The sequence below is a fragment of the Sciurus carolinensis genome, chromosome 4 (assembly GCF_902686445.1).
Source record: "Sciurus carolinensis chromosome 4, mSciCar1.2, whole genome shotgun sequence".
Lineage (NCBI taxonomy): Eukaryota > Metazoa > Chordata > Mammalia > Rodentia > Sciuridae > Sciurus > Sciurus carolinensis.
In genome coordinates this window covers 53669648-53695893 of record NC_062216.1, presented here as the reverse complement: position 1 = coordinate 53695893, position 26246 = coordinate 53669648, and the positions used below count along the sequence as shown (strand labels likewise).

The following is a 26246-nucleotide window of genomic DNA, read 5'->3' as shown; positions in this document are numbered from 1 at the left end:
TATTTTTCCAAACGAATTTCATGACTGCTTTTTCTATTTCTATGAAGAATGCCATCAGAATCTGAATAAGAATTTCATTCAGTTTGTATAATGCTTTTGGTATCATAACCACTTAATAATATTAATTCTCATATCCAAGAACATGGGAGATATTTCCATCTTCTAAGGTTTTCTTTAATTTCTTTCTTTAGTCTTCTGTGCCTTTCATTGTAGAGATCTTTCACCTCTTTTGTTAGATTGATTCCCAAATATTTTGTTTTCTTCGGGGCTATTGTGAATGGGATAGCTTTTCTAATTTCTCTGTTGATTCATTACTGATATATAGGAATAAAATTGATTTATGGATGTTAATTTTGTATCCTACTACTTGATGAATTCATTTATGAGTTCTAGAAGTTTTCTGGTAGAGTGTTTTTGATCTTCTAAATATAGAATTATGTCATCAGCAAATAGGGATAATCTGAGTTCTTCTTTTCTTAATTGTATCACTTTAATTATTTCTTCTAACTGCTATGTCTAGGGTTTCCAGGAATTTATTGAATGAAAGTGGTGATAGAGGGCATTCTTGTCTTGTTTTCATTTTTAGAGGGAATGCTTTCAGTTTTTCTCTGTTTAGAATGATGTTGGCCTTGGGTTTAGCATATATAGCTTCTACAATGTTAAGTTATGTTCCTGCTATCCCTAGTTTTTCTAGTGTTTTGAGCATGAATGGATCCTGTATTTTCTCAAATGCTTGTTTGGTGTCTATTGAGATAATCACGTGGTTCTTGTCTTTAAGTCTGTTGATGTGATGAATTACATTTAATGATTTCTGTATGTTCAACCAAACTTGCATCCCAGGATGAACCCCACTTGATCATGGCACACTATCTTCTTGATGTATTTTTGTATGCAGTTTGCTGGTATTTCATTAAGAAATTTTGCATCTATGTTCATGAGGGATATTGGTCTGAAGTTTTCTTTCCTTGATGTGTCTTTTTCTGGTTTTGGTTCATGGTGATACTAGCTTCATAGAATGAGTTTGGAAGGGTTCCCTCCTTTTCTATTTCATGGAATAATTTGAGGATTATTGGTGTTCATTCTTCTTTAAAGTTCTGGTAGAACTCATCTGAGACTATCTGGTTCTAGGCTTTTGATGGCATCTTGAATTTCATTGCTGGAAATTGATCTGTTTAATTTTTCTATGTCCTCCTGATTCAATTTGGGTTCAATTTGAGTATGTTGAGTTTTTTCTCTCTCTTTATTAACTTGGCTATGGGTTACCAATTTTATTTTTTTCAAAGAATAACCTTTTTGCTTCATTGATGTTTTGAATTGTTTTGTTTGAATTACATTGAGTTCACTCTTATTTTATTTATTTCCTGTCTTCTGCTTTTGGTGTTGATTAGTTCTACTTTTTCTAGTCTTTGAGGTGTAATGTCAGGTTATTTATTTGATGACTTTCTATTCTTTTATTGAATGAGCTCAATGAAATGAACTTTCCTCTTAGAACTGCCTGTATAGTGTCCCAGAGATTTTGATATGTTGTATTGCTATTCTCATTTACCTTTAAGTATTTAAAAAATTTAATCCCTAATTTCTTCTGCTATTCACTGGTCATTTAATAGTATATTATTTTGTGTCTAGGTGTTAGAGTAGGTTCTATTGTTTATTTTGTCATTAATTACTAATTTCATTCTGAAATGTTCTGCTATAATACAAGTTATTCTCTTTGTTTTTTGGTGTACTTGCTAAGAGTTTCTTTGTGGCCTAAGATATGGTCTATTTTAGAGAAGTATTCATGTGCTGCTGAGAAGAAAACATATTCAGTCATTGATGTATGAAATATTCTTATGTGTCAGTTGAGTCAAAATTATTAAGTGTATATATATATATATATATATATATTTTGTTCTATAGCTTCTTTCTGTAGTTTTTGTTTCTGTAGTCTATCCAGTGGAGGGAGGTGTGTTAATGTCATCCAGTATTATTGTGATGTTGTCTATTTGCTTCTTGAAATTGAGAAGGGTTTGTTTGATGTATGTAAATCTTCATTGTTTGGGGGATTAAATATTTATGATTGCTCTATCTGGTTGATGTATAATTTCCTGAAGCAGTATGAAATGTCTTTCTTTGTCCCTTCTGATTAACTTTGATTTGAAGTTCACTTTATCTGATATGAAGATAGAACCCCCTCCTTGTTGATGAGGTCATTGTGAATGTTATGTCTTTTCCCATCCTTCAGTCTGTGGATGTCTTTACCTTTGATGTGAGTCTCTTGGAGATAGCATATTGTTGGGTCTTATTTTTTAATCCAATCTGCCATTCTGTGTCTTTTGATTGATATGTTTAGGCCATTTACAGTCAATGTTTTTATTGAAAAATGATTTTCCATGTAACTTTGAGTTACTTCTGGTTTTTAATTTGAATTAGTTTCTCCTTTGATTAACTAGTCTTATAGTGTAGTTCCTCTGTTTGCTGGTTTTCACTTTTTAAAAAAATTTCTTTGTGTAATATTTTATTGTAATATTTTATTTTAGTTGTGAATTTTTAAACTTTTGTTTAAAAGTTAAAATCCTGGAAGGTTTTATTTCATTGTCAATTCTATAGCTTAATTTTAATGGGTGTAGTATTCTTGACTGGCATCTATTTTTATCCAGAGCTTGGTATATATTATTCCAAGACCTCTTAGCTTTGAGAATCTGGGTTGAGAAATCAGCTGAGAGCCAGATTAGTTTCCCTCTTAATGTGACCTGTCATTTTTCTCTGGGATTCTTTAAAATTCTATCCTTATTCTATATGTTAGGCATATAATGTGCCTTGTTGTATGTCTTTTGCAATTTTGTATATTTAGGGTCCAGTAAGCCTCCTGTAGTTTATTTTCCATTTCATTTTTTAGGTTTGGGAAATTTTCTTATATTATTTCATTGAAATGATTGTGCAGTCATTTGGTTTCTATCCCTGAGCTGTCATCTATCTAGATAAATCTTAAATTTGGTCTTTTCTTGTTATCCCATATTTCTTAGAATTTCTGTTCATGGTTTTTAACATCTTTTCTCCATGGTCAAGTTTATTTTCAAGATTGAATATTTTGTCTTTATTGTCTGAAACTCTGTCTTCCAAGTGATATAGTCTGCTGGTGATGCTTTCCAATTAATTTTAAATTTTATTTTAACTTTAGTTTTATTTCAAGGATTTCTACTTGATTTTGTTCAGAATCTCTATGTCTTTACTGAAGTGATCTTTTACTTCCTTGTTTTTTCTCTGATTTTACTTCTTACTGTCCTTTACTTCACTATGTACATTCTAAACACCTTCTCTGACATTTCTTTCAGTGTGGTGTCAATGAATTCTGTTACTGGAGCATCTTGATTCATTTGGGATGATATTTGTTTTGCTTTTTAATGTTGTTTGTGTGTCTCCCCATCTAACAGTATGGATTTGAGCAGGAGAGTTTCTACCTTGTGGACTTATAGTGTCCCTGAATGTTTCCTGTACCTCACCATTTATGAGAGTACAAACCCATGCAAACAATATGCAGCATTAAAGCAAATAGTTTCTGCTGTGTTGTCTACAATGTTAATTGTTACAGTAAACATAAATGATATGATCATTTCCTACAATAAACAATAAGTTTGCAGAAGGTTTATAATTTCAAATGGTGAACAGAGAGAGAACAGAAGTGATATATAGGTTGTTATGATTTTGAGGAAGGAGGAGAGATGATAGGAGTAAAAAAACAATAAAGGTAGAGCAAAAGAGAATAGTAGAGATTGTTAGCAGAAGAAAAGAGAGAAAGAGAACCAAGAGAAACAGATAAGTGAGAGAAAATACATATAAAGTAAAAATTTAAAACTTAAAAATAAAAGAATCAAACATCCTACTTCTCAAAATACTGGTCCTTGAAAAATAACTGGCGTCAAAAATGCTAGAAATGAGGAAAAAACCCCGTATGAATGAATGTCCACAAACCATTAAGATCCCAATTAAACAGAGAAAAAAATGAAACAACAACTAAAAAGATCTCAATGAAAAGCTGAAGAGTTGTTTTTGTTGGAGTTCAAAAGAGTCTCAGCTTCCATTTCAACAGTGTTACTTGGGCTTGTCTGCAATTTGATGCTCATTCCAACCTTAGGGTGGGGTTGCTGGAGTGAGAGCGGTAATCTCATTGGTGGAACTCCTGGAGGTGGTTTAGGCTTAGGTAGGCTCCAGACTCTTTGATGAATGCCAGTTGGTCTGGAGATTTTAAATCAGTGGTCCGTCAGGACCCAGCAATTTCTAGTCCACACTAGAAGACTGCATCCTAGGGATCTCCCCTAGGTTTCACTCAAGTGGTGAAGGAGCCAATTTGTAGGCCACTCTGTCACCTGTGGACCCCACGTTTCCTACTTTCGGATTCAGTCTTCAAACTCCATCTCTCCTGCCCCCACCCTGTGGAATTCCTAGCCAGGTGTGTCTGTCCCACCTGGTTCTGCAAGCAACCATATTGAAGTGGGAGGGGGAAAGAAGGGTGGGTTTCCACAACTAGCATTCCCCTGTGTAAATCCCTTTCCATGTTTGATTTCTCCTGTTTCTTAGGCATACTATATGTCCTGCAGTGCGAGTTTGCCAGGCTATTATTTCAGGCCAAACTCAGGTTTGCCCAGAATTGGCTCCCATGCCAGCCCCCATGCCTCAGCTGCAAAGTGGTTCCTTCCTGTGTCCTCAGCACACAACTGAGAGAAATGTGGCTTCTTTCCTGCATGAAGATATTGTGCACCATGCCTTTCAGTTTACATGGGCAGTGTCTTTGATCTTTAAACTCTTCATACCCAGACATGACTCCGGCCTCCTAAAAATGTGGGTTTCTGTAATTCTCTTGTCTCTCCACTTTCCTTTTGGAAGAGCTGGTATTGTTGTTGCTTCACATGGCAGTGGAGGTGGCACTTTCTTCCTTATTTTATTATATCCAATATCCTCTGTCCACAATCTTCTTTATTGTTCAGTATCAAATTCTAGTAAAGTCCCCTGCTCCCTTTTTTGTTGAGAAGCTACCTATTTGCTTTCTTGGTTTCACACCATGAGCAACCAGGAAAGCAACCTTCTCTATTTTGCCATCTTGAAACCTGCCCCCACCCCCGACTTGGATGCCTTTTATTTCTTTTTCTTGCCTGATTTCTCTTGCTTGTGTTTCCAGTACCATGTTGAAGAGAACTGTTGAATGTGGATATCCCTGCCTTGTATCTGATCTGAGGAGAGGCTTTCCGTTTTTATCATTATGATATTACCTGTGGGTTTTTCACAAGTGGTCCATGGAGGAAGAAGTGGTGCCTCTAACTGCTGCTACTTTCAAATTCTAGGGGTTATGATAGTACTGGAAGAAGCTGGAGCTGTGAAACAATTGATCCTGAATTTAACTGAAATTGCTGGAATAAACTTCCACTTTAGAGACAAAATGCTGCTGGTTGGACAATGCTGACGAAAGCAACAGTATATGAGAAGAAAAAAAAAATCTCTTCTTCCTCCCAACTATCAATGGTTTGATGACAAAAATATAGGAGACATACTCTTCAGTATCTTAGTCACATGATCTATAGAGTATAGAAGGATGAATTTGGGATCCACTTTGCTCTCTTTTCTAGGGCTTGTATTCATCCTATGTATCTTATGTATCTTTTTTTTTTCCTTGGGATTCCTTGGGATCTTAGTTAATTGGTTGGTATTTTTTTTTACCCTTCAAAAGTGAACAATATTTTCTCTTCTGGAGAGTAGATGAAATGGAGTGTGCAAAGTTTAGTAAAAAATATTTCCTATACTTTATTTCTTCCTTAAATTATTTTAATCAAAGATGAGATAGGAAAGGAAGGCTTGCATGGGCTCAATCCTTCCAGAAAATGAAATGACTAACTCTCCTTTGAGGGTAGACTGAAATGTCCGAAACATTAGTGAAAGCTTGACTCTACTCAACGGAGTATAATTACACAGTGTGTGAATACCATGATGCAAGAAAAATTGAGACCAATTTTAGAAGCTGCCTATTACAGAAGGAATAAAGAACTGATTGTTAAAATAAAATATTAAATATATACTGTTTAATTCAAAGAAACAATGCCAATGTGATGTGTGAGGTCTTTGGAATTGATGGGATCACTTGAGTTATCAGTAAGTGAAATTAAATTTAAATATTATTTTGACTCATTCATGTTTAATAAATTGACCATTGAAAAGTTTATATAACTCTACTATAAATTACATCAACACAGGTGCCTTGAATACATTAATGAGTTTAAAAAATGAGCTTTAAATATACTATTTTTTCATTATAGTTAATATTGCTTTATTTTATAACTTGTAATAATTCTTAATAGAAGTTTTTTCTTTTTTCTTCATATTTAGTATTCAGAGGGTTTATCCTGGGAGTCATATGCTGTTGCTATTGTTCAGTTGCTCGGAGTTAATATCGGATTGACTTACGATAGGGCCCACTGCTATTGCACAGGAGAAGCATGCACAATGACACCAAATGCAGTGTAAGATAATGTTCTTTGTTAAGTACACATATTTCTTTTTTATCTTTCTTTTTGTTTAGTATTATATTTCTATTAATCAAATTAAAGTGATTGGTAATGATAGAACACTACTCAAGACAACTTTGAAATTAACTTTCTCTTCAAATGCAAATAGAACACTTAACCAAAATAGGTCATGGGCTCTCAGGATTCTCTATACCTAGGGAAACTCTCCCTCTTTCCTGTTTTCTAGAATCTGGATCATAATCTTTTCTTGTGATTAGTTCAAGGACACCCTTTATAATCAATGTAAATTGTGAAATTTTAGTTATTGTAAAAGATTCATATACTGAAAACTATAATACATTGGTGAGAGAATTTGAAGAAGACACAAATAAATGGAAAGAGAGTCATTGCTCATTAAAATTCTCATTAAGATGTTCTTAATGTCCAAGCAGTCTACAGATTTAATGTAATACATATTAAAATTCCAATGATATTTTGTTTTTTATTTTATGGCTGAGTAGTATTCTGATTATATATATATATATGTACATATGTATATATACACACATATATGTATATTATATATATGACATATTTTCTTGATTTATGCATTCATTGAACACAGGTTGATTCTGTATCTTCTTGGCTATTGTGAACAATGCTGCAATAAACATGTGAGTTCAGGTATCTCTTCAGCAAACTGATTTATTTTCTTTGAATATATACCCAGTAGTGGGATTTCTGTCAAATGGTAGTTCTATTTTTAACTTTTTGGGGAACCTCTATACTATTTGCATTAATGGTTACACTAGTTTTAGTTTCCACCAACAGGGTATAATAGTATGTCCACCCTAATATTCTCACTCATGCTTTTTATCTTTTGTGCTTTCTTCTTGATATTTATTTTATTATTATTTTTGATCAACACATAGTATTTGTACAAATTTCTAAGGTACATTGTGATGTTTTGTTTCCTGTATATATTGGGCATTGTTCAGTTCTGAGTAATTGGCGTATCTGTCATCTTAGACTTTTATTCTTTATTTATGGTGAATTCATCCAAAATCCTCTGTTCTAACCATTTTGGAGATATATTAGTCCATTACTTTTCATTGTATTCACCCTTCCATGCCAGAGAACACCAGAACTTACTCATTCTATCAAACTATAATATTGTATTCATTAATGAACTTTTTGCTATCTCCCCTGTCTATATTCCCAACCTCTGGTAATCACTATTCTACTCTGAATTTCTGAATTTCTATAAGGTCAATTTTTTTTTTTGTATTCTACTTATGAATAGGATGATGTGGTGTTTGCCTTTCTGTGCCTGACTTTTTTTTACTTAACATAATGTTGTAAATGATAGAATTTCATGCTTTCTATGGCTGAATAGTATTCCATTGCAAAAATATGCTTCATTTGTTGATTAATATTTACATTGATTCCATATCTTGGGCAGTAGAGAATAGTGCTTTAATAAACATGGGAGTGCAGGTATTATTATTATTATTATTATTATTATTATTATTATTGCTATTTTTATTGGTGCATTACAATCATACTTAGTTGTGGGATTCATTATGCCATATTTATATACATACATGCACATAACATAATTTGATGAATCTCATTCCTTTCCCTTCCCTTCTCCCATCCCCTGATCCACTTACTGTACTCTACTGATCTTCCTTCTATTATGAACACCATGCTGGTGTCTTTTGACACATTAATTTACTTTGGGTGTATACCCAGTAGGGAGATTTCTGAATCTCATGGAAGTTCTGTTTTTGTTTTTTGGGGAACCACATTGTTCTCTCTAGTAGTTACAGTACAATCCCAATCCCCAAAAGTAAGATTCTAATTGATCTTACTTTCTGGTGGTGCCAGGATTACCTTGTGCTTTCAGTAGGATTTGCATTTGGTCTTGGGGTACAGGGAATAAGGAACATATCTGAGTTACATTTTGTTGCCAGGTTGTGGTTCTGAAAAACCTAGATCATCTTTTATTGGGTGGAGAGATATAAGATACCCAGGTACTATGTCCTTCCTCTTGTTCTATGAGTCCAAACATGTTTACCTATCTGTTGATTTTTCTGAATTCTTCTTAGAGTCTCGCATTATTTTCAGAATTCATACCTAGTGAGGAAAAGCAGGAAAATTAAGTCTATGCCATGTTTTCTCAATGAGAAATCTATAACCAATTTTTATATGAAAATTTGTAATTATGAAGGGCACAAAATATGTTCTTAATATTATTGACACTAACATTCATACATTTACAGAAACAGTGAAAAATAGAATTAAATATATAAAAATATTAAATATTGAGGCCAAAAGTTAAAAATTCAGTTGTTTGGCACTAGATAAGAAATAAGAATGACACAGTTCTTGTGTTTAAGAACTCGAAGGTCATAGGAGATTTTATATATATATACATATATGTATAAAATGTTACATATATATGTATACATATAAATTTCTTAAATATATATTAATGATTTTCACATTTGTGAATTTTGATATTTAGATTTGGAGCACAGGGGACCCTGGGACAAATCCTTTACAGATATTGAGGGATTGCCTAACCTAGTTCTTATTTATGACAGAGAAGAATTTTTGGAATATATTACTTTTGTTCTTTTCTTGGTGGAATTATAAAATTTGTTAAAGCATTAACAATATAATTGATGTTTTTAAAAGTGTACTTATTTTTTTCCACAAAGAATAGTGAATGCTCTTGAAATTTTCCCCAAAGCATGAAAAATATAGAGATATAGAGCAATAATTTTTGTCATATCCATATTTTTATATTTTAGATACTCCGGGGGTATAAAGGATTTTAGCACTTGTAGTGTGGATGATTTTAAATATTTGGCCTCAAAACATGGCCTCACATGTCTTGAGAGTAATCCTTTTGATGTACCAGTTCGTGTAGAAGCACAAAGGAAAATATGTGGCAATGGATTGATTGAAGAAGGTGAACAATGTGATTGTGGCACTTCAATGGTTAGTAGAAACTTTTTTCCAAATTCTTCTCAGTTTCTTATATTTGTATATAAAAGTAGGAAAAGAAAAGAAAAACAAACTTTATCTTTCAGTAAGAAAGAAGAAAGATTCAAAAAGGACATTTTTTTGGGAATATGGAAAACTTTACATTTCCTAATTTTATTTTTGGAAGAGAATGAATAGGTTTCTTAAATAATATTTATCTGCAGATATTGCCTTCAGTCAGTATTTAGTGTATTAGCTAAAAATTTAATGACCACAAAGACTATCTAAGCTGCTGAACTATGTGCTTTTAACAACAGTAGTAAGAGAAGTCTACAAGACTTCAGAAGAAAATAGATAGTATCCAGTAGAATAGCAAAATGTGTTTGATAATATATACAAATCATATTTTCAAATGATATCAATTAAAATATTCTCAAATTGTCTATTATTTGTCAAAAATATAAAAATATAAGCCTAAAATCAAAACAAAGATGAAAGATGTCAGAGGGACATCAGCAAGATGGTAAGTGGTGGAAACCCTGTGGAGTACAGCTATTAAGTTTGACCACATAGAGACCATAAAGAATATCTTGTCCCTGCTACAAAATACTACCACTTGGTATCATCTCAGAACCAGGAGTGATTTTTCCTTTCAGGTAAAATGTAAGCAAGAGGCTCCTACTGGTTCACACTACTGCTTCCAACACCTTCAGGTTTGATACAGGATAATCCTGCAGTACTCCAGTCCACAAATCCAGATTGTGGTCTGTTACCCATGACGCAATGCTAGAGTATTGTGGCATCTTGAAACCAGAATCTCCGAAAACGTGTATGCTGCTTTGGTAACTACTTCATCTCTATGGTCCTACCATCATTAAACTATACTCACACAGTAGTACGCAATTTTTCTCAGTCAGGTGCTGCATCTATTGGGTCTCCCAGGAATAAGCTACCTAGGAAGCACTTATCTCCCACATTCTTACTGCTTTGCCTTGATACTGGCTTCTCAGAATCCAGGCCTGAAAGAGTAGCTGTTAAATATTGGAGCTGATGTGGTACACTTCTGACCAGAAAAACAGGCTTTTCTGAGCTGTGCCTCCCTGCTCTATGAGTTAAACACCCAGTGTCCTGTCTTTCTGCATATGGAGAAGTTATCCATAGTCTGAATTGCTGAGGTGCCTTGCCTCCCAGGGAAGTGGAGCCATCATTACTACATTTCTTATCCCCCAGAACCCAAGTTTCATCTGCACCATACCATTCTTGAGTATTTATGCAACACTCAACATCACAGTGCCTGGACCACTGATGTTTCCCACCACTTCAGCATCTAGAGTCATGACCAGCATAGCCTGCATTGCTTTGACCTAAGCCAGATAGAGACTATAAGAAAAGAAGATAGGAATAGGAAAGACAGTAGAATTAATCTGACATAATTTTCCTATGTACATATATGAATACCTCACAGTGAATCTCAACATTGTGTACATTCACAAGACTGGGATCCTGATAAGAATAAGATATACTCCATGTTTGTGTAAATATGTCAAAATAGCTCTACTGTCATGTATAACTAAAAAGAACAAATAAAAAAACTCAAAAAGAAAAGATTATAGACCAATATTTCTTATGAGTATTGATGCAATATTTCACTTAAGTATTTAAAATTAAATAATTGAATACTATACGATATATAACATGTATAATATATATGTGTTAACACCTTGGAATAATTATAAAATGTGACTGGGTGGGGTACTATTACATATCACATTAACAGAATGGTCATCTCTATTGATGCTGCTTCTATTGAACATAGTATTATAAGTTCTAGCAAGAACAATCAGAAAGAAGGCAATCAAAGGCACACATTTTCAAAAGAAAAAAGTAAAATTATGTCTATTTGCAGATGATGTGCATGTATATAGAAAATGCTAATTATTCCACAAAAAAGCATTGGAACTAAGATATAAATTCAGTAAATTGTCCAATACAAAATCAACATACAAAAATCAGTACCAGTCCTAAATGTAAATGACTACTTGGCAGGAATATAAATCAGGGTCAAGAGTAAATTTGGTCACATTTAATAATTGTATATTTGAAATGAAGAAAGAGCTAAATTAATGATCTAAGCTTCTGCCTTAGGAAACTGGAAAAAGAGGAAAAAAACTAAATACAATACAAAAAGAAAAACAAACATAAATATTAGAGCAGAAATCAATGATATTGAAAAACAGGGAGTCAGTGAAATCTAGAGAATCATTAGGGGCTATTTTGAAACTTATATTCCAATAAATTGGAGAATTTAGCAGAAATAGACACACATTTCTAGACACATGCGTCATACCAAAATTGAACCAAGAAGATATAGAAAACCTTTGAAAGCTATGAAATTGAAGCAGTAATAAAATGTTTTCCAACAAAGAAAAACCTAGGAAACAGGTTCAGGATTCTCAGATGAATTTTACCAACCTTTAAAGAATCATACCAAACCCTCTAAGAATTATTCCATGAACTAGAAATGGGAGAAATACTTCCAAATTCATTTTGTGAACCTTGTATCATTCACCCTGAAACAAAAACTAGAAAAGGAACCTATATCTTTGATGAACATAGATGTAAAAATCCTTAGTAAAATACCTGCATACCATATTCAACCACACGTTAAGAATATCATCATATCAAATTGGCTTCATTCGAGGGATGCAAGAATGGTTCCACATACGTGCATCAATAAATATAATTCGCCACATAAATCAGGGACAAAGATCACAACCATCTCAATAGATGCATAAAAACTTTTCACAACATTCAGCACAAATTATTTATGAAAACCTCAATATCATAATGGTAATACATGAAAAACCCCAAACCAACATAATACTGAAGGGGGAAAAACTGAAAACATTTTTTCCTAAATCACAGGAATGAGACAAGGCTGTCTACATTCCTCACTCCCATCCAACATGGTATTTGAAATTTCACCCAGAGTAATTAGTTTAGAAAAATAAATGAAAGAATAAAAATAGGAAAGGAAGAAGTCAAATTATGCCCTTTCGCAGTTAAGATTCTATATTTGGAAGACCCCAAAAAACTCCAGCATAAGACTTGTTATGGTTTAGATATGAGGGGTGTCCCCAAAGCTCACATGTTAGTGCAAGAATTTTCAGAGGTAAAATGATTGGGTTATGAGAGTGTTAACCTAATTGGTGGGTTAATCCAATGATGTGGATTAACTGGGTGGTAAGGGTAGGCAAGTAGGGTGTGGCTGGAGGAGAGTAGTCATTGGGGACATGCCTTTGGGATTTATATTTTGTTTTGATAAGGGCAGTTTCTCTGCTTTTTGATTTGCCATGTCCTGAACAGCTTTCCTGTGCCACTCTCTTACAGCATGGGCTTCTTCTTCAATTTGGGCCCAGAGCAGCAGCACCAGCTGTCTATGGACCGAGAGCTCTAAAACCATGAGTGTCAAATAAACTTTTCCTTCTCTAAAATTGTTCTTGTCAGACATTTTGGTAATGATGGCAAAATAGCCTACTGTAACAGCAAATTCAGTAAAATAGTAGGATTAAAAATCTACATACAAATAGCAATAGTTTTTCCATACATCAGTAACAAATCAGATGAAAAAATAATCAGAAAAACTGTTCCTTCACAATGGACTTTAAAAAAATTTAAAAAAGGAAATAGAAAAAAGTCAAAGAAAACAACCTAGGAATAAATTTTTTTTCTTTTTTTTATTATTGTATACAAATGGGATACATGTTGTTTCTCTATTTGTACATGGAGTCAAGGCATACCATTTGTGTAATCATAAATTTACATATGGCAAGGATGTTTGATTCATTATTTTTTTCCCTTCCCCCACACCCCTCCCACCACTCTTTACCCTCTACACAGTCCTTCCTTCCTCCATTCTTACCACCCTCCTTATCCCTAACCCTAAACCTAACCCTAACCCTAACACTAACCCCTCCCACCCCCCATTATATGTCCTTATCCGCTTATCAGCGAGATCATTTGTCCTTTAGTTTTTTGAGATTGGCTTATCTCACTTAGCATGATATTCTCCAATTTCATCCATTTGCCTGCAAATGCCATAATTTTATCATTCTTTATGGCAGAGTAATATTCCATTGTATATATATGCCACAGTTTCTTTATCCATTCATCAACTGAAGGGCATCTAGGTTGGTTCCACAATCTGGCTATGGTGAATTGAGCAGCTATGAACATTGGTGTGGCTGTATCTCTGTAGTATGCTGATTTTAAGTCCTTTGGGTATAGGCCAAGGAGTGGGATAGCTGGGTCAAATGGTGGTTCCACTCCAAGCTTTCTGAGGAATCTCCATACTGCTTTCCAGAGTGGCTGCACTAATTTGCAACCCCACCAGCAATGTATGAGTGTTCCTTTTTCCCCACATCCTCGCCAACACCTATTGTTGCTTGTATTCTTGATAATCACCATTCTAATTGGGGTGAGATGGAATCTTAGGGTAGTTTTGATTTGCATTTCTCTTATTACTAGAGATGTTGAACATTTTTTCATATATCTGTTGATTGCTTGTACATCTTCTTCTGTGAAGTGTCTGTTCATTTCCTTAGCCCATTTGTTGATTGGGTTCTTTGTATTCTTGGTGTAGAGTTTTTTGAGTTCTTTATAGATTCTGGAAATTAGCGCTCTATCTGAAGTATGAGTGGCAAAGATATTCTCCCTCTTTGTAGGCTCTCTCGTCACATTACTGAGAGCTTCCTTTGCTGAGAGAAAGCTTTTTAGTTTGAATCTATCCCAGTTGTTGATTCTTGCTTTTATTTCTTGTGCTATGGGAGTCCTGTTAAGGAAGTCTGATCCTAAGCCAACAAGTTGAAGGTTTGGACCTACTTTTTCTTCTATAATCTGCAGGGTCTCTGGTCTGATTCCGAGGTCCTTGATCCATTTTGAGTTGAGTTTTGTGTAGGGTGAGAGATAGGGGTTTAATTTCATTCTGTTGCATATGGTTTTCCAGTTTTCCCAGCACCATTTGTTGAAGAGGCTATCTTTTCTCCACTGCATATTTTTGGCCCCTTTGTCTAGTATGAGAAATTGTATTTATTTGGGTTTGTGTCCGTGTCCTCTATTCTGTACCATTGATCTACTGTCTATTTTGGTACCAATACCATGCCGTTTATGTTACTATTGCTTTGTAGTAGAGTTGAAGATCTGGTATTGCGATACCTCCTGCTTCGCTCTTTCTACTGAGGATTGCTTTAGCTATTCTGGGTTTTTTATTCTTCCAGATGAATTTCATAATTGCTTGCTCTATTTCTGTAAGGTACATCATTTGGATTTTAATTGGAATTGCATTGAATCTGTATAGCACTTTTGGTAGTATGGCCATTTTGACAATATTAATTCTTCCTATCCAAGAACATGGGAGATCTTTCCATCTTCTAAGGTTTTCTTTAATTTCTTTCTTTAGTGTTCTGTAGTTCTCATTGTAGAGGTCTTTCACCTCTTTTGTGAGATTGATTCCCAAGTACCCCTATTGTGAATGGGGTAGTTTTCCTAACTTCTCTTTCTGAAGATTCATCACTTATGTATAAAAATGCATTGGATTTATGAGCATTGATCTTGTAACCTGCTACTTTACTGAATTCACTTATGAGTTCTAAAAGTTTTCTGGTGGAATTTCCTGGTTCCTCTAAATATATAATCATGTCATCAGCGAATAGGGATAGTTTGAGTTCTTCTTTTCCAATTCGTATCCCTTTAATTTCTTTGGTTTGTCTAATTGCTCTGGCTAGAGTCTCAAGGATGACGTTGAATAGAAGTGGTGATAGAGGGCATCCCTGCCTTGTTCCAGTTTTTAGGGGGAATGCTTTCAGTTTTTTACCATTTAGAATGATATTGGCCATGGGCTTAGCGTAGATGGCCTTTACAATGTTAAGGAATGTTCCCACTGTCCCTATTTTTTTCTAGTGTTTTGAGCATGAAGGGATGCTGTATTTTATCGAAAGCTTTTTCTGCATCTATTGAAATAATCATGTGATTCTTAACTTAAGTCTGTTGATATGGTGAATGACATTTATTGATTTCCAGATGTTGAATCAACCTTGTATCCCTGGGATAAAATCCACTTGATTGTGGTACACTATCTTTTTAATATATTTTTGTATGCGATTTGCTAAAATTTTGTTTAGAATTTTTGCATCGATGTTCATTAAGGATATTGGTCTGAAATTTTCTTTCCTCACTGTGTCTTTGTCTTTTTAGGTATCAGGGTGATATTGGCGTCATAGAACGAGTTTGGGAGGGTTCCCTCCTCTTCTATTTCATGGAATACTTTGAGGAGTATTGGAATGAGCTCTTCTTTAAAGGTTTTGTAGAACTCGGCTGAGAACCCATCTGGTCCTGGACTTTTCTTTGTTGGTAGGCTTTTGATGACCTCTTGTATTTCATTGCTTGATATTGATTTATTTAAGTTGTGTATGTCCTCCTCGTTCAGTTTAGGTAATTTATATGTCTCTAGAAACTTGTTGATGTCTTCGAGGTTTTCTGTTTTGTTGGAGTATAGATTTTCAAAATAGCTTCTAATTATGTTTTATATTTCACTCGTGTCTGTTGTGATATTTCCTTGTTCATTCTGAATTTTAGTAATTTGGGTTTTCTCTTTCCTTCTCTTTGTTGGTGTGGCTAAGGGTTTATCAATTTTGTTTATTTTTTCAAAGAACCAACTATTTATTTTGTTAATTTTTCTGATTGTTTCTTTTGTTTCAATTTTTGATTTCGGCTCTGATTTTAACTATTTCCTGTCTTCTACTACTTTTGGTGTTGATCTGCTCTTCTTTTTCTAGGACTTTGAGCTGTAGTGTTAAGTCGTATATTTGTTGATTTCTACTTCTTTTGTTGAATGTGCCCCAAGAAATAAATCTTCCTCTAAGTACTGCTTTCATAGTGTCCCAGAGATTTTGATATGATGTGTCTTTGTTCTCGTTTACTTCTAAGACTTTTTTTATTTCCCTCCTGATATGTTCTGTTATCCATTCATCATATAATAGCATATTATTTAATCTCCAGGTATTGGAGAAGTTTCTGTTTTTTATTCTGTCATGTATTTCTAATTTCAATCCATTATGATCTGATAGAATACAAGGTAGTATCTCTATCTTCTTGTATTTGCTAACAGTAGCTTTGTGGCATAAAATATGGTCTATTTTAGAGAAGGATCCATGTGCTGCTTAGAAGAAAGTGTATTCATTCTTTGTTGGATGGTATATTCTATATATGTCAGTTAAGTCTAAATTGTTGATTGTGTTATTGAGATCTATGGTTTCTTTATTCAATTTTTGTTTGGAAGATCTATCCAGTGGTGAGAGAGGTGTGTTAAAATTGCCTAGTATTATTGTGTTGTGGTCTATTTGATTTCTGGAATTGAGAAGGATTTGTTTGACGTACGTGGATGAGCCAATGTTCGGGGCGTAGATATTTATGATTGTTATGTCTTGCTTATTTATGCTTCCCTTAAGCAGTATGTAATGTCCTTCTTTATCCCTTCTGACTAGTTTTGGCTTGAAATCCACATTATCTGAAATGAGGATGGATACTCCAGCTTTTTTGCTGTGTCCATGTGCATGGTATGTTTTTTCCCATCCTTTCACCTTTAGTCTATGGGTATCTCTTTCTATGAGATGAGTCTCTTGCAGGCAGCATATAGTTGGATTTTTCTTTTTAATCCAATCTGCCAGTCTATGTCTTTTGATTGATGAGTTCAGGCCATTAACATTCAGGGTTATTATTGTGATATGATTTGTGTTCCCAGTCATTTGACTCATTTTTGTTTTTTGACATGATTTGGTTTCTCCTTTATTTGGCTATTCCTTTAGGCTAGTTCCTCCCGTTGTTGATTTGCATCGTTGTTTTTCATCTCTTCCTCATGGAATATTTTGCTGAGAATGTTCTGTAATGCTGGCTTTCTTTTTGTAAATTCCTTTAGCTTTTGTTTATCTTGAAAGGATCTTATTTCGTTGTCAAATCTGAAAGTAAGTTTTGCTGGGTATAAGATTCTTGGTTGGCATCCGTTTTCTTTCAGGGCTTGGTAAATGTTGTTCCAGGCCCTTCTAGCTTTTAGGGTCTGGATTGAAAAATCTGCTGATATTTTATTGGTTTCCCCCTGAATGCAATTTGATTCTTTTCTCTCGCAGCCTTTAAAATTCTGTCTTATTTTGTATGTTAGGTATTTTCATAATAATGTGCCTTGCTGTGGGTCTGTTGTAATTTTGTATATTTGGAGTCCTATAAGCCTCTTGTACTTGGTTTTCCATTTCGTTCTTCAGATTTGGGAAATTTTCTGATATTATTTCATTGAATAGATTGTTCATTCCTTTGGTTTGTTTCTCTGTGCCTTCCTCAATCCCAATAATTCTTAAATTTGGCCTTTTCATGATATCCCATAATTCTTGTAGATTCTGTTCATGATTTGTTACCATCTTCTCTGTTTGGTCACCTTTGTTCTCAAGATTAATTATTTTTCTTCAGTGTCTGAGGTTCTGTCTTCCAGGTGTTTTATCCTATTGCTTATGCTTTCTATGGAGTTTTTATCTTGGTTTATTGTTTCCTTCATTTCAAGGATTTCTGTTTGTTTTTTTTTCAGTATCTCTAACTCTTTATTGAAATGATCTCTTGCTTCCAATATTTGGTCTTTTAGCTGTTGATCGGTGCAATCATTTAATGCCTGCATTTGCTCTTTCATCTCGTCCTTCAATGCCTGCATTTGTTCTTTCATCTCCTCATTTGCGTCTCTGATCGTTTTAATTATGTACATTCTGAACTCCCTTTCTGACATTTCTTCTGCTGTGCTGTCATTGGGTTTTATTGATATAGTTTCTAGGTTTGTTTGGGACATTTTCTTCCCTTGTTTTCTTATATTGGTCAGATGTCAGTGGGACCCTGAGATATTACAGATTTCCTCTATTGGCTTATAGTGTCCCTGTAGATTTCCAGTGTATCACCTCCCAGCCTTCAGTAGCCTGAAGTCTTAGAGGAACTTGATAATGCAGTGCTTCCGAAGAAAGCTGCCCCTAGCCTGCTACTGGTTCCAGGGCTTGGAGCTGGCTCTGTGTGGAAAGGCTCTCACTGAGGGGCTTGCACCGTGCAACTGGCTGCGTGGGAGGAGCCCACTGCCGGAGTGTGCAAGGCTACCTGGGGAAGACTCTAGCTGCCCTGCCCTGCTCTGATAAGCCACCCCTATCTGTGCCTCGCGCCCAGGCCAAGTTTTGCCCAGTGGGGGAGACTCGCCCTGTGACTCTATTTTAGTCCGAGTCTCTCAATGCCTTCCCTTTTTGAGTCCTGGGTTCTGGAGCAACTGGAGATGCAGTCACCCTCTAGGCCACCATCTTGGTTCATCCCGTGGAAAGGGCCTGCAGCTGGAGGGGGCAGGGTCGCCTGGAGAAGTCTCTGGCTGCCCTGCCCTGATCCCAGAGGCTGCTTGCAGGTTGAAGCTCTTCATTGGCTTGGGGACTTGTGGCTGGCTCTGTGTAGAAAGGCTCTCACTGGGCGGTCTGCTCTGAGAAGCTAGCCTTGAAAGGCGCCTTCTGCCCCAGGGGGCCGGGCTGCTTGGGGAAGTCCCTGGCTGCCCTGTCCTGGTCCCTGAAGTCACTTGCGGGCCGGAGCATGCCACACTGGCTCCGAGACTTGGAGCTGGTTCTGATCAGAAAGGCTGTCACTGGGGGGCCTGCTCCAAGAAGCTGGAGAAGCTGGCAGTGTGGGAGGGGCCCACCGCCGGAGTGTGCAGGGCTGCCTGGGGAAGACTCTAGCTGCCCTGCCCTGCTCCGATAAGCCACCTCTATTCGGGTCTACCGCCCAGGCCGAGCTTCACCCAGTGGGCGAGACTCACCCGTGGCTCTATTTTAGTCCGAGTCTCTCAATGCCTCCCCTTCTTGAGTCCTGGATTCTGGAGCAACTGGAGATGCAGTCACCCTCTAGTCTGCCATCTTGGATTGCCCCAGAATAAATTTAATCAAAGAGGTGAATTACCTTTAAACAGAAAATTATAGAACACTGAAAAAAGGAATATAGAAGATCCTAGAGAATGGAAAGACCTTCCATGTTCATGGGTAGATAAAATTAATGGTGTAAAATGTCTGTATTACTAAAAGTAATATATAGATTCAATGGAATCCCCATCAAAGTACCAATGACATTCTTCATGGAATTAGCAAAATTGTCTTAAAATTTATATGGAAGAATAACAAATTCAGATCAACCAAAGTAATTCTGAGCATAAAGAACAATGATGGAAGCACTACAGTGCCCAACTTCAAATTATCCTGGGTTATAGTAAGAAAAAGTGGATCATACTGGCATAACAGCAGACATGCAGACCAAAGGAAAAGAACAAAAGGAACAGAAACAAACCTACACAGATTATATAGTCAACTTATCCTCGATAATGATGCAAACAACATACAATAGAGAAAAGATGGTTTTGGTTTTTAGAACAAATGATGCTTAGATATCCACATGTAGAAGAATTAATGAGACATTTATCTCTCACTTTGCACAAGCATGAACTTAAAATGGAATAAAGAAATTAGACCAAAAAAAAAAAAAAAAAAAAACACACACACACAAAAAATCCAAACAACAACCATCCAAAAAAAAAGAAAAAAAAGAGAACACAGAAAAACACTGTAGTATATACACTTAGGCAAGGACTTCCTTAATAGTCCTACTAAACCTCAGGAAATAATACCAAGAATAGATAAAAGGGAGGACACAAAATGAAGTTTTTGTTGATTTTTTTTCCCTATATTCTCCATCAATTGGTGAATATGACAATGAAGTTCTCCAATATTGTTATTGTTTTGGGGCCCATATCTCTATGTTAGTCATATTTATTTTATAAAATTGGGTAGTGCAATGTTCAGTTCATATGTATTTGCAATCATTTTATCTTGATGAATTGTTCTTTTGGTAAATATATACTGGCATTCTTTTTTTTTTAAAGTTTAAGTTCAATTTAAAACTTTGGAAAAAATTCTCTAGAATAACACAAATTGATGTCAATTTTATAAAGAGTTAGAAGGAACAAGTAGAAACAAAAGCTACATATTTTGGGGGTGGGAAGAGCCTGGCTGACTGAGACATGGAGAGTGAGTACATCCTGGAATCCACATTGAATTACTTGGTGTTGTTTCTCAGAATCAAAGTTACTTAGTCTGATGTGCAAACCTGGAGATTATTGCACTTATTTGAATATTACTGGTTGAGTAACACCTTTTGCATTTATATATTTCTGTTCCTACTAGGAGTATAAAGACTTTAGGCAAAGCATAAACTAGGCTTCAGTTTCTTCATTTATAAAAGGTGGAAATTAATTTTGTGATTAATCTCCAAGATGCCCTCAAACTGTTAACATCCTAGTACTATGGAACATGGCAGGAATGCAAAGAGATTGTTACAATACCTAGAATGTTTAGGAAATGGGATATTCTGATTAAGTGATGATTAACCCTGATTAATTTCTAGTTCAAAACTTGTTAGAAATCATGAATCTTTGTCTGGAAATATCCAAGTCTAGAGAACATAAGGAATTTTTTTGTTTGTTTGTTTTTGAGGATTCTTCTGATTATGTGTGGAGGTTTCAGGAATGGAAATGGATGAGATGGAAGAAACCGAATGGCAATGAATGTGCTGAAGCCAGGTTTTACCTTAGAAAAGAACCGCTTCCCTTAACATGAAATTTCTTGGAATTCCTTGGAATGAAGAGTTAAGCTGAGGTTTCCCAGTTATAGCTGTGCAATGCACCCAAGACATTACTCTTTTTATTTTTTTTGGTACCAGGGGTTAAACCCAGGGGTGCTTAACCACTGAGCCACATCCCCAACCCTTTTTTATATTTTACTTTGAGACAGGGCTCACCAAGTTGCTCAGGATTTTGCTAAATTGCTGAGGCTGGTGATCCTCCTGCCTCAGACTCTAGAGCTGCTGGGATCCCAGGCATGCACCACTGCACCCTTCCCCAGACATTACTTCTGTAGGGATGCAGTAGCTTGTTTTCAGTTGGTTTCTTTAGACTTCCAACTTTATTCCCTTTTGATCATTCAGTTCAACCAGGAAGATAATTGACAGAAATTAAAGATCTTCAAAATTGTATTGTGGTTGGGATGTGGCATGGTGGTATCAGAAGCTGCTCGAAATTTTTGTGGATTGGCTGCAAAGCTTGCACTTGGAGTGAGAGGTCACACGTCAGCTGGTACAGCATCGTTGGCTGTCCCCTTGGGCTTGACCTCCTTTGGATTCCTGGCTTCCAGTTCTATATTTGCTTTTGATAGTAGTGGCAGCCACTGATTGTTTGATCTGGCTTGCTTTCTTGGCTTGGTGTCTGGACTGCTGAGGTTGGTGTCTTACTCTTGACCCCCTGGGGGAACCTAGTTCTAATTTGGGGGACAGTTACCTCTCAGTAGTTGCCTGCCTCTGCAGTTCTAGGCAGTGTTGGGCATGTCTGGGGGAGTCTGCAGGGAATCCTATGGGCCAGGAGGAGGATGCTGAGACACCACTGGTTTTACCCTAGATAGGTGTCATTGTGTTCCCCTCAGGCATGTCCTCCAGATCTTCAACTTGGCTTTGTTTTTTTTTTTTTTTTTTTTTTTTTTTTTTTATATATAGGGAATTGAACCCAGGGATACTCTCTACCAGTCCTTTTATTTTTATTTTTGAGACAGGACCTCACTAAGTTTCTGAGGCTGGCTTTGAATTTGTCATCCTCCTGCCTCAGCCTCCCGAACTGCTGTGATTACAAGTGTGCCCCACCATGCCCAGTTGGTTTTCTTCTTGAGTATTGCCTGTTTATATCTCTTACCCACCTGAAAAAAAAATTGATTGTTCATCTTCATGTGATTGATTTTAGGTGCTTATTATATATGTTAATCCTTGAATAAATGCCACTGTTCTCTGTTCCTAATTTACCATTTGCCTTTTTGCTTTGTTTAGAGTATCTTTTATTTTGAGGGGGGATACTGGCGATTGAACTCAGGGGCACTTGACCACTGGGCCACATCCACAGCCCTATTTTGTATTTTATTTAGAGACAGGGTCTCACTGAGTTGCTTAGTGCCTCACTGTTGCTGAGGCTGGCTTTAAACTTGCAATCCTCCCACCTCAGCCTCCCAAGTCACTGGGATCATAGGTGTGGGGCACCACACCTGGCTAGAGTATCTTTTGTTACATGGAATTTTAATCTTTTTAACTTAAAAAAATAATTTTAGATTTTCTAAAAAAATTGTAAAATAGTACAGAGAATGACTATGTGCTCTTCACTTGGTTTCCTCAAATGTGACATTTCTTTTCTCCCTCACTTCCCTCTTTCTACACATGTACATATGCCTTTTCTTTTTCTTTTATTCTTTTTGTTATTGTTGTTGTTGTTGTTGTTACTGGGTATTGAACACAAGGCCTCTTACATGCTTAGTGAGAACTCTACCACTGAGCTACACCTGAGTGCTTTTAATTTTTTATTTTGAGATGGGGGTCTCACTAAGTTGCTAAGGTTGGCCTCAACTTTGCAATCCTCCTGCCTCGGCCTCCTGACTCACCGAGATCACAGATGTGCAACACCATGTCTGGCCTCCCACCATCTTCTTATAAGAACCCTTGTGATTACACTGGGCCTGACTGGATAAGCCAGGATCATCTTCCTATCTCAAGATTCTTAATCACATCTTCAAAGTCCTTTTTTTCTACATGGAAGCATTTTCCTAGGTTCTATGAATTAGTTTGTGGATCCTTAAGGGACTATTATTTTAGCCTATCACAGTGGTGTTTTCTAGTTTCTCCCTGTAAAATTACTGAATTCCCCTTTGCAATTAATAAGTGTGTTGAAGGGAGATACCACGTAAACATCCAGTTTTTTCCTTCAACAAATGCTAAATCCATTCATTTTAACATCCATTGATAATTCTTGCCTTAACCAATTATTACTAAGATGGTTGCCAATTGATGGTTAAAATTTTTAATAGCATTATTGAAGAATACTTGACATATAATAAACAGCCTATGATTTAAATATGCAGTTTGATAGATTTAGACATGTGTACATCCTTATGAAAGCACCACAATCAAGATAATAAACGTATCCTTCACCCCATAGTTTCCGCATAACCCTTTGGAATCTTCCCCACTCCTTTCATCCCCTGCCCAGGAAACCCCAATCTGCTTTCTGTCACTATAGATGCATTTTCTAGAATTGATATAATTAGAACTTAATAAGTTCCTTCTTGGTTTTACCTGGCTTTTTTCATTTATACTTGTTTTGAGATTCATCCATGATATTGAATGAATAATTTAACCTCTTTTTATTACTGTGTAGTATTCCATTTCATGAACATATCATAGTTTGTTTTTCCCTTGACTTGTTGATGGCATTCTTTATCCTCTTAACATTTTTTTCATTTAAATATATTTTTTGGATGTAACTACTCCTGCTTGCTTTCAGATTCCATTTGCTTGTAATATAATTTTTCATCCTTTCACTTTCAGTCTGTGTAGGTTGTTACAGGTGAGGTGAATTTCCTATAGGCAGAATATTTTTGGGTCTTGTTTTACAATCCATTCTGTCAGTCTGTGTCCTTTAAATGGAGAGTTAATATCATACAGTATATTTAGAGTTATTATTGAAGTTTATGGACTTGTTCCTGTCATTTTATTGATTTTCTTTTGGTTGTTTTGAATATTCTTTTTTCATTTCTTCCTCTTTTTTTATCTTTGAGTTTTGAAGTTTTACTATACTGGTAATTTTTGTTCTTTCCTAATTCTCATTTGCAGTGGAGTCTTTTTTTTAGAAGCTCCCATGTTTGTGCTTATCTTTCTTGTTGGTATAGGATTCTCTTAAGCATTCATTATAATATTGTTTTAGAGGTCATGAATTCTCTTATTTGGTGTGTATCTGGGAAGGTTTTTATCTTTCAATTCTGAATGTCAGCCTTGCTGAGTATAGCAATTTTGCTTGGTAGCTATTTTCTTTCTGGAATTAAAATATAGCATTCCATGCCCTTCTGGTCTTTAGATCCTCTACTGAGAAGTTTTTTGTTAGGCTTTTGGGTTCTCCCTTAAATGTGATTTGGCACTTATTTCTTGCACATTTTCATATTCTTTCTTTCTTTAGTGCCTCTATTCACCATCTTGCTTCCAGGACTTGTTTTGATTTTGTTTTTAAATGTTCTTTACCAGTTGTTCTATTCTCTTCTATTTTTAATTTGATGAGATTTCCCCCACAAGAATAGGTGCTTAACTTTGTTATTGTTTTCATCTTTTGATATAACAGGATGTTTTCCTTTCTTTTGCCATGTATTCATTTTCTTCACTCAAAGAAATATGTAAAGGACTTGATATTACACCTCAACGATAATCTTCGGATTGAAAATGCAGTTGCAGAGTCTATGTAGCACCTTTTGGAGAACCACAGAGTTAGTAATTTCTAAGAAAGGAAAAATTTAAAAGAAACAACAAAATACATAATTTTAAAAGGAATAATACTCATAAGTAAATCTTCCAACAGAAATAATCAAATCCATTCATCAACTGAAGGGCATCTAGGTTGGTTCCACAATCTGGCTATGGTGAATTGAGCAGCAATGAACATTGATGTGGCTGTACTCTGTAGTATGCTGATTTTAAGTCCTTTGGGTAGAGGCCAAGGAGTGGGATAGCTGGGTCAAATGGTGTTTCCATTCCAAGCTTTCTGAGGAATCTCCACACTGCTTTCCAGAGTGGCTGCACTAATTTGCAACCCCACCAGCAATGTATGAGTGTTCCTTTTTCACCACATCCTCGCCAACACCTATTGTTGCTTGTATTCTTGATAATCGCCATTCTAATTGGGGTGAGATGAAATCTTAGGGTAGTTTTGATTTGCAATGGAATATTACTCCGCAATGAAGAATGATAAAATTATGGCATTTGTAGGCAAATGGACGAAATTGGAGAATATCATGCTAAGTGAGATAAGCCAATCTCAAAAAACTAAAGGACGAATGATCTCGCTGATAAGCGGATGAGGACATATAATGGGGGGTGGGAGGGGTTAGCATTAGGTTAGGGTTAGGTTTAGGGTTAGGGATAAGGAGAGCGGTAAGAATGAAGGAAAGAAGGACTGTATAGAGGGAAAAGAGGGGTGGGAGGGGTGGGGGGGAAGGGAAAAAAATAAACATCATTGCCCTATGTAAACGTATGATTACACAAATGGTATGCCTTGACTCTATGTACAAATAGAGAAACAACATGTATCCCATTTGTATACAATTAAAAAAAAATAAAAAAAAAAGAAATAATCAAATCCAGAAAACAATAGAATATCATTAAAAATGTTACAAGAAATTACCAGCCATTCTAGAATTTCATCCTCAGGAAAGTATTATCCAAGAATTAAGGTATAAAAGTTATTTGCAGAAGAATTAAAAAATTGAGAGACCTCATCACCAGCAGAATGCTACTAAAAGGAAATACTAAAGTATTTCTAGCATTTTCAGTTGGTAGAAGAAAAATAATCGTAGAAGGAAGAATGATAATATAAGTAAAAACAAAACAGTAAAAGGGTGAATATGTGGCAAATTTAAATGAAAACATAATATGCAAAATAATGTCAATTCCTTCAAATAATTAGTGATTAATTACATGACACCAATAGCACATAATTCAAGAGGACAATATTTTAAGGTGTTTGTATTATACAAGAATAGACTAAAAGTACTGAATTTCATTATACTTAATACATTAAGGATGCCTGTTATAAACATGAGGAAATGA

At 35.5% G+C, this 26246-nt stretch overlaps 1 protein-coding gene across 1 annotated transcript in view; it reads left to right on the top strand.

The window, feature by feature from the left end:
- The window catches only part of LOC124982705 (disintegrin and metalloproteinase domain-containing protein 5-like), an 80851-nt gene that overhangs the window by 19675 nt on the left and 34930 nt on the right, over positions 1-26246 (top strand). The window contains 2 exon segments of the mRNA XM_047549668.1: positions 6355-6488; positions 9293-9482. Coding sequence (XP_047405624.1) covers positions 6355-6488; positions 9293-9482 — 324 coding nt within the window.